Below are 10,413 nucleotides of genomic sequence, written 5' to 3'. Positions count from 1 at the left end.
TTTCACATTGAGCAGCATTAACTACACAGAGCCGTTGTTCACTGATGAGTTGCGCAAAACCACGTTCATATTCGCGCGATTTTTTGCGCAGCTCGTCAGTGAACAACGGCTCTGTGTAGTTAATGCTGCTCAATGTGAAAGCTCGCAGGTGATGGAGATTTACCGCTGATTACAGAACCGTCTTTCTGACAAGATTCGCATTAAATATCGCATGCGATTTATCGTGCAGCCCTAGTCTCAGACATTTGGACTCCACATACATACACAACACAGAGATATGCATGTTGTAGAGGCCCAAAAAAATCTTATTTTTATGTCTCTGAAAAGCCATCCACACACAATGAGGTGGACAGCTTTCTCATCTTTATGCAGCACAATATTAATTCAGTATGTACTTAGGCCTCTTACAAAAGTGAGTATATCCTCTTGACCAGTAAGAATAAAATCCCCCACACAGATTATACAGACTACACTCTCAAACACACAGGGATGTGCATCAGAAACCACAGTCACAGTGCTATACACCATTTGGCTTAGCTAACTAGATACAATCTGCAAGGTATTGAAACCCATTTTGAGCTCATTTTAGGATACAGATATTTCTACACATTGCTCAACCATAAATACACCTATTTATTTATTTATTTATTTATTGACTCATTTAAGATACACAGTAGAAGATGGACCAGATCACAGTTTGGATGTTTATTTAATAAAGTAGGGGTTTTAATATCGGTTGGGCAGCACATTCAGGCCTGGATAGATATAGTAGATAGAGAGCATGTGCAGAACATAGTTAGTCATGTCTGTTATCTAGTTGAGGCAGTGCAAAAACCACTGGGAGCAAGTTCTTTTGCTTCTTTAAAAGACTAAGAAAGATTAACAGGTATATAGAGAGAGATTAAAAGTATGAGAGATTAAAAGTATGAGAGATTAAAAGATAAAAAAAAGTGCTAGGAGCTAAGCAAGCTCAACCATTACTGCTGTACTTGGATGTCACAAGCCTTGATGAGAGATAAGTCAAATGTTTACCCAGATGCCTCCAGCTTAAGAGTCCTCAGACTGACAGATTAACCGTTACAGCTTTCAGCAGCCGAGTTTACATCAACAAGATGAAAGATTTTCAGTATAGCTGTTTACAATAAACTATATCAGTTCCTAATATGATCATAAATGAATAGTGATCAAGCTATAAAATATTAATACATATGAACTTTTATTATGTGTTTTATCAACACTTATTATCAACTTTTATTATGTTTTATCATGCGTTTCTTTCTAGTACTTGCAATGTAACTGCTAACCCGTTTAAATAGCAAGCTTTTTAAAATACACCTTCACTGACTAAAGAACATTTTGTACTGACCGTCTGTAAGCACCTTCAGATCTTCCCACACTTTGTCTGTACATGTTCACACACAAATAGAAGCAGGTGGGTTGTTTCCTTGCATCTTCGGGGCATAACAGGATAAAAAATGCAATTTATACTTACTTCTTGTGTTTCTTCTAAATGAAAGGGTGAGTTCATCCAAAAATTATATTTCTGTTATCAATTACTCACCCTCATGTTGCTCCATTTCTTAAGATTTTCATTCATATTCAAAACACAAATTAAAATATTTTAAAGGGGTCATATGATGCGATTTCAATTTTTCCTTCACAGAACAGCTTGCAACATTAACACAAAAGAACACTTATTGATAATCCCAACTCAGGAAGGAGTTTGTCAAATTTGGGGCAAGTAACCAAGATAAATGGTCAAAGAGATGCACAGCTGACCATCACATGTAAATCCATGATAGAAATCATGAGCTACACTTCCTCGGACAGGTTTCTCCCACCCAGGACAAAGACCAGGCTCCTTCTAGACTTTTTGACCTTATTGTTCCTCACAAAGCACACCCTCACGTTCACAGAACGACTTTTACATATGTAGATGCATCTAAAATCATCTTAAAAGGACTTATAAACGAATATCAGTCCATTGCATGTATGTAACCCACACATTTGTCTATAATGTTCTAATCACTCATTGTGTATGCATTTTTAATAACTATTGAATAGCTTATGGGTTCATATTCATGTTTAGTATGTGTGTGTTTGAATCTTCTTGCTTGAAACGTTTCTTCCAATCAAATCGTTGTCAAATGTATTATATTCTTGTTATAGAAATCATGTTCAAATTATACTCTGCAAGAGCGGGAAAATTCGGATCATGTGACTCATAAGATAACATGTTGATTTATGTATTGGGAGGAGAAACACAGCAACACCCCGAACTAAGACAATGTCTAATTGGTCAAGACACCATTTGGGATGTGTCCAACAGCCATGTTTAAATACACAGGACACCATCAAATTATGCTTTTTCTTGCCTTTTTGCCACCACGTTTTGACTAGGGGTGCAAAGGGCTGGAACATTTCCAGTAAATTTCCGGAAACTTTCCAAAAATCCCTGGGATATTCCAAAAAATCCTGGAAAGTTTCCAATTTACTGGAAATTTTCCACCTTTTTGCAACCCTAGTTTTGACGCTGCTTTTTAGCGCTCTTTGAGCGTGCTCTGGCTTACACGCCAGCTGCTCCTCTAAAACCATGAGAAGAAACGCCATCTAGTCTCATCACTCTTCTTGCTCGCTTCTACTTTAATTTCTTTTCTTTTCCGTTGAGAGTGTCGTGTTCTGAGTTAAGTTTTGCCGCAACACTGTGTCTCCGAGTCCAACCTCGAATGCCCATCTAAAACTTCAACCAGCCCACAACTCCGCAACTTCAGCCAATCCCTGACTTCACTACGAATGACCACTGAACTTCCAGCCAATCAGCAACCTTGGGAAACCCCTTACTGCAAGGACTACAACAAAAGGGAATCCCTTAACACAAAGGCAACGCAAGTACAACCTCCAGATTCTAGCTGAACGGGTGCATTTAATATAAAGTTTATAGCATCATTGAGAGACTCAATGCGAGGGTTAATTAGATGATTGATGGTTGTTCAGGTCTATGCAATTTCATATATTGCTATAAACTTGGGATTTCATATTTTCACTCTTCTAAACTCATTCTTTCCTCACTTTCTCTCTTTCTGCAACCTGTGTGAATGCGTGTGTTTATGTGTTAGATTAGGTTACATATCTTAGATTTATCCAATAAAGTCTTATTTATATTGAAAAGAGAAGTATCTTGTGTTTTGTGCTTACAAGTTAATATCTTAAACTGCTGATCTTGTTACTGTGCTAATTAAGTGTTTTCACTATATTTTGGATTTTAATATCCATTGCAGAGTTGATGTTATACGGCTCGTTCAATGAATCGCTGGCCGGCTCAGAGATCAACCGTAGAACAGCGATTCTGTTTAAATTCCCTATAAAACTACATATAATTGATTCCCTTTGAGTTAAATTGACCCGTTTCCCTTACAACACTGATCAGCACACATTCATTGAGCACATCAAATATGGTAAATGGAAGCTCAATCATACTTGCCTAACGTGCAAGAACAAACCTCATTGATTATTGTGCATCAAGCAAGTGTGGGTGACCAATTTGATGTGCTCTTTATGTGCATTGATGTATATGCGTTATTGAATGTTTATATGTGAATAAAAGCCTAAATTAAACCTTATTAAATCATATAAAGCGATTGTGTCTCTTCAGAAGGCGTGGATTAAACCACTTTATTCCTATGGATTACTTTTACAACGTCTTTATGAAGCATCATATTTTTGGTGTAATGGACCTCAGAGGCACAGAAATCTATCATTAAAAATCGCTTCATTTGTGTCGAAGATGAACAGAAGTCTTATTGGTTTGAAACTACATGAGGGTGAGTAAATGACAGATCAGTTTTTAAACTTTTTAATATGGTGCACCATTTACAATGCCTGAGGACAACATAGTAGTCTTCAATACTATGAAAATCTCAATTAAACAACACTTTGCAGCTCGGCTGTTAAGAGAAAAAAAAGGCACATTACCACTATTTCTTCCCATGAGCCTCTGTAGAAGATTGGGCCGTTCACATTCCAATAGGCACAAAAACACTCCAGGCGGCCCAGCTTATGTAGAGGATACATACAGACACGTTAGACACACAACCACAGCTGTACTATGAGATCTTGTTATTATTACGGAAAATAAGACATATTCTCTGGTTGTTTACCTTGTAGATGATCTTGGCTGCTTCATTCAGAATGCAAGGCTTCCAGTTCTCATCTGCTGTCTATAAGAGAGAAAAACTGAGGACGTACTGAAAGACCAGAGCATGCAAATAAGAACTGCTCATTTCATATTAATCGTAATTGCAAGTGGTCTTCATTTTGTGACATTTATATGAATGTTTTGAAAGAGCACCTGTAGACTGAGTTCTGAAAGAGTCATGCCCATAGCAAGAGGTCTTTGAGGATCTGATACCTGAAGCACAGATGGAAAATGAAAACACCTCATCTAATTACACAAATCTTCATTAATATGCAACACATAGGTTCAAAAATACACATAACTCAAGAGCTGAACTGTATGGAGAGTCAACACTTACATCATCCTCATATCTGATGTGAATGCTGGTGATTTTGACCTGGAGGTTTTTGATAACCTGTGTAGCCAGTTTCTCAGCAAATGTGTCCTTCTTTTCTTCCTGGGGCTTCTCTGAAATTAAAAATTATTTAGTAAACACAAAGGGTTTATCATACCTCCATCCGATTTGTCATTCTAATGGCTTATACAATCTAATACTTATACAAACATATTTAGTCCAACAAACAGAATAAAGCTATTTAAAAAATTGCTCATATTTGCCACGATCACAGTCGTTCACAGTCGCCCTGGGCCACCCACCTGCTTTAGGTTCATACTTTTTAGATCTCCTAAAGGGTTTTTTACGCTTTTTAAGCTTACGTCCTTTGTCTTACCGAGTGCAGCATTGGGAGAGAGAGAAAAGTTGGTGAGGTAGAAAAGAACTAGTGCAGCAATAAACACACACACTTGGATTAAACAAACATAGAACTGCACCAAAGCACACCAAGTAGTGGGGAAGAAAAAAAAATGTCTACACATATACACCCTCAATGCACACTTTCAAATAAATAAAAAAAGTCTCCTTGAGATGGGCGTATGACTAGCCTGCTATAGGAATGGGTCTGTACATACCCTGTGGTGAATTCTTATACACATAACTCTCCAGATAAAACACAAACTCTCCAGCCTGAGAGCCTGCCGTCCATCAGATGCAGCACAAAGCAAACACACACAGCTGTTAGAGATAGAGATCTGAATGGATGGATGGATGGACGGAGGGATGGATGGATGGATGGGTGGGTTGATACTAGGGATGGCTCGATACCAACCGATCCGATACCAAAAATCCTGAGTATCTGCCGATACCGATATCGATCCAGCTTCATTATAAAGAAAAAATAACAAAAAAAATATATAATCAAAATCTATGATAAAAATACTATTATAAACTAGGTTAATGGATAATTCAGTAGCAAAAGTTACTCTAGAAAAATCATGAGTGCACAATTTTTTATAAAATCCTAAACTTTTAGTGAAAAAAAAATACATTATTTAGTGGGTAACAAAAAAAAGTAAATAAGTGTAGGACTAAATCTGGTAGGCCTACACATTGCTCTTTGTATTGTTGTGAAATACATTCATGAAAAACAAGTAATATATATTTATATATAAATATATACTATAGTAGTCAACATTTGAAGTGGATCAAAAACTTTCATCAAAGTTGTCCTAAAACCAAAACAATAGCCTTTCGCGTCTTAGGACAACTCTGATTAACTTTTCTGATCCACTTCAAATGTTGACTACTGTATAAATTAAAAGACATTTCTTTTAAATGTATAGCAGAGTAATGAGGCAGCAACATATGATAGATAAGACGAACAAGATAGGCTATTAATAATCTTTCACTGCGCAAAAGTATTATAATACTAAAGGCTCCAAATACAGAGCGGCACAAGGCGCTTATGCGCATCCCGTGTGCAGAATGATGCGCTTGAAGCAACACGGCGTCACAACGCGCAGCACTCCGCATAGAGAAGTTCAAAGCACAAAGTGAAGAGATATTGATGCGTAGTGTATTAAATTTGTGTGATAGTTTATTGAGCATTTTCTTTTAACGGTTTTAAATCTCAGTTACTGTGCTCGTGACGAACAATTCATAGTGCTCTCTACTCCAGTCTTGTGATCTAACCAGATATCCAGTAGAAATTTACACGATTTAGAAACAGCACGAAACTCCAAGATATTCATTTTATGCGAAACCATTTATCTTTAATTTACATATCAAGTATAACATTAGGAACATTTAATCATCTTGGAGAGAGTTTAATCACATTAGGAACATTTAATCATCTGGAGAGAGTTTCATCGTCTTGACTGTCATAACTGAACGCGACACGCAGTCTGAATGCTGAATGGAGGATGACAGAGACAGACGCAGCGGAGAGAAGAGTTTACGTCAACTTGACCTAAATATTCATCTGTACCTCACATTAAACTATGGAACGGCTTCAGAACAATTGGAATATAGCGCACGAAAACTTTATTGTGCTTTATAATGTTTATGTGGCTTTCGTGGGGCTTAATAATAACACAGAATAGTATACGCACTATATCGGATTTGGATCGGTCTCGTCTGACCGACACCCCGATCCAGCAGAAAATGCCAGTATCGGAGCGATACCGATCCTGAATATCAGATCGGCGCACCCCTAGTTGATATATGAATAAATATAGGAATTAATGTAGGGATGAACTAATATTTAAACTGATGTTCTGAAATAATTTTTATACTGAGGCCAATGACAGATAAATGGGTGATATAATAAATCTATTAAAAAAATTTGTAAAAACAGCATTATTGTGAAATATTACAATTAGGACAGCTGTTTTCTATTTTAATATATTTAAAAATGTAATTAATTACTGATGGCAAAGTTGATGGCATTACTCCAGTCTTAAGTGTCACATCATCCTTCAGATATCATGCTAATATGCTGATTTGGGATTTAAGAAAGAATTATTTATTATGAAATTATGAATTATTCAATTAATCGAAAGTTCAAAAGAACAGCATTTATTTAAAAAAACATTTTTTTTTGTAACATTACAAATGTCCTTACAGTCACTTTAGATCAATTTAATGTATCCTTGCTGATGAATAAAAGTATTAATTTCTTTCCAAAGAAATTTTGAATAGTACTGTTATAGTTTTATTTGAACATCATAACAATATAGTGTTAAGTATAAAAGACGGAATATTTATTATGGAATCTGCTATAGAAAAAACATAGTTTCAATTAGGAAGAAGAGCTCCTAATAATAGGGACTTCTGGGATGCGGTTTCCACAGAGCTTTAATATTGTTACATGCAACTCACTTCATATGTCCTGTTAAAGAGAAAGTGCTCTTAAAGGTTTAAAGTGTTTGCCATATTACATTGTTATCCTTTTAAGTTAGTGCTAGAAGATTATCTAAATCTTAAAACAGGCAAAAACAACATCGGCTGAGGCAATAAACTGATACAATGCAGATTTAATGTGCAAACTCAAATAAATGGAGGAATGAATAATGAATGAAGTTGAAACAGACTGATTATGGTATGATTGGATGGGATTAAATGAAATGATGAACACCCATTAATAGTTATACTTTCAATAACTGCATATGAATTGTACAGAGAGCATAAAATGAGAACGGGACAATTTTAATGCAAAAGTTGACTATGTACTAGGTCAAGAAAGTATTACGTCCTTCGCATACAAACAGACAAGGGGTTCCTCACCTCTGCGTGCAACCAGCTGCAGGGTTTCCTCAATGCGCTGAAGCTCCTTCTGTTTGGCCTCCTGCTGGTAACGCTCTTCTTTAACTGGATCATATTTAATTGCTTTAAACACACAATACACACGCAGTTAGAGGTAAACAAACATCAAAGATACCATTTATATCATTAACACCTCAGAAGTCTTTAATTTATTACTAATCTGTTGTCACTACTGCCACCTAACATTGTGTTTGTACCCATAAATGTACAGTGGAAAACCAAACACTGGGAGCTCAGTCAACCATGTAATAACAGAAAAGTAATTTACAATGACCATCTCCCACGGTTTGAACTGTGGCTTATAAGTAGCTACAGTCTAATGCTGCTCATTCGAGCAGACTTAAGATTTTCATTGTGGCTTTGTCCTCTGATTTGGAATCCACTAGTGAAGTGCTATCAGGAAGGAGCGGTTCAGACCAATCCATGTGAGAAACAAGCAGTTGTACACGGAAGCAGCTCCGGGCTGATGAGGTATGAGGTCAGCGTTGCGCATTTGCCGGTGCGTCTCGTGAAAACCAACGTTTGTTTACAGGATCAAAGGAAGCAAAGTTTCCTTACTTTAGCAAAGGAAAACCAGTCTCCTCTTGGCTTATATCAAAATCCTCCGACATTCTTTACAAATCCTCGTTTTGTACTTCTAATCCTTGACCGTTGTTTTGTTTTGATCTCTCCGCTGTGTTTCCGTGTGCGTCACTTCTGAGCGGCGCATGCGCAAAGCCGACATCATACGTCATTCCCCCGGAACTGCTTCTGTTTACAACAGTGAGCGCAAGCTAGATTAAAGTGATTATTACATTTTGAATATGGATATTTTTCTTACAAAAACGCATCGATTCACTACAGAAGGCCTTTGTTCACCCCCCGGAGCCGTGTGAGACACTTTTTTTTATGGATGGGTGATTTTTATTTAAGTTCTTTTGGACTGAAGCAATGCAACACCTGCTGAGTGGCATTAAACAGCTTGAAAGATCAAAGACCATTTTTTATATAACTCCGACTGGATTCGTCTGAAAGAAGAAAGTCATATACACCTAGGATGCCTCGGGGGTGAGTAAAACGTAGTCTAATTTTCATTTTTGGGTGAACTAACCCTTTAATGCCTACTATTGTATATGCTGCCACTGTTTATCTCTCTTCACCAGAGTAATAAAATAGACAGGTATGAAGATCAAACAAACAATGTCATATAAAGAAAATGCCACTTGTTATTTTTGGTCTATAGAGACCAAAAGGGTCTTTGGAGTTCCTGAGGCAATTTAATTCATTAAGATATACAGTCTATTCATTAGAATCAGAAAGAGCTTTATTGGCAAGTGTGCAAGCACACAGAAGAAGTTTTTCTTGGTATTGAAGCTTTGAGTGCACACATATAAATACACATATAAATACAACAAGAGACATAATAATAATAGTAGTAGTAAAGAATAAAAACATGAGAAAGTATGAAGACTCATGTTACGTCAGAATATAAATATTTCAAGATTATGCACCTATTTATGGTGTTATGGATAATATTAGTGAATTTACAGGACATTGCACTATACTGGGCATATTCAATGATTCTGAGGCAATCCATCTTTACAGCACATCTTTCAGCAATGTTGAAAGATAAAGGCTTGTGTATATCTCAAAACAGCAACAACTTTTCATTGGCAGGTAGAAGCTGACTGTCTTCATTGCAAGAGACAGACAGAAAGTAGCAGACTTTCATGCTTAAAAAAATAAAATCATTTTACAGCATTTTACTTACAGAACATGCATTATACAGAATTGATCGGTCTACAAGATAAAGCAGATCCCAAAAGAATGGAAAAAAGTTACCAAGATCAATACCAAATTTGAACAAACACTCTCAAAAGTCTTGATTGATACACTGTCAATACATGCTATCAACGGCTCTCCAAATAAACACTTGTATTTGTATGATTAAACACTGTAACCAAAGGTACATATAACGTTTGCCATAATTATCAAAGATTCAGATACACACAAGAGCAGCTTAACGGTCCGGGTCCCAAGCCACCACCCTGCTACCCACCTTCTACACCTGGCTTACCATTGTAAGGTGAGGAAAATAACTTAGACTCAGCTGCAACACGTAAAAGACAATGTCAGCTGAAGCAGCCCAAGTAATACTGAAAATATATACTGTATCAAAGAAATTTAGTTATTCAATATATTTGTAATTGCTGCTACACTTGGCAAAAAAATAACATCCTCACATAGCTTTCAAATGGGTCTAACATAATAATGATGCAAGTGTCACTGACGGCTTTTTATTACAGTAATTAATAAAAGCATTATTTATTACAAATTATCAAAATCGTATATTATGTATTATAATAAGTATACATTATTTTGTGTCTGACAATTACATTTTCTTTGTTTAATGAAATGTTGTATAATGCAAGACACAACACACCACTCAGTTAAGAGGCAGGAATCCATCTAGCTTATAAATAAATCATGCAATTAATTTCTAAGAGGAGATGTTATAACAATAAATGAAAGCATTTTGTAGACAAATTACTGTAGTAAAGTGACATGAAATAAATAGCATGGTGCTTCAAGCTAGATA

General features: G+C 36.3%; 1 protein-coding gene across 1 annotated transcript in view; it reads right to left on the bottom strand.

Annotated features, from left to right (window-relative positions):
* LOC107667706 (vacuolar protein sorting-associated protein 13C-like) overlaps positions 1–10,413 on the bottom strand; it is a 60,837-nt gene that overhangs the window by 46,247 nt on the left and 4,177 nt on the right. The window contains 5 exon segments of the mRNA XM_016459429.1: positions 3,973–4,053; positions 4,158–4,217; positions 4,349–4,408; positions 4,533–4,642; positions 7,797–7,898. Coding sequence (XP_016314915.1) covers positions 3,973–4,053; positions 4,158–4,217; positions 4,349–4,408; positions 4,533–4,642; positions 7,797–7,898 — 413 coding nt within the window.

This window comes from Sinocyclocheilus anshuiensis, unplaced genomic scaffold (assembly GCF_001515605.1).
Source record: "Sinocyclocheilus anshuiensis isolate Anshui unplaced genomic scaffold, SAMN03320099.WGS_v1.1 scaffold2169, whole genome shotgun sequence".
Classification (NCBI taxonomy): domain Eukaryota; kingdom Metazoa; phylum Chordata; class Actinopteri; order Cypriniformes; family Cyprinidae; genus Sinocyclocheilus; species Sinocyclocheilus anshuiensis.
Note: the sequence above shows the minus strand (reverse complement) of the source record. Positions and strands in the feature narration are given on the sequence as shown.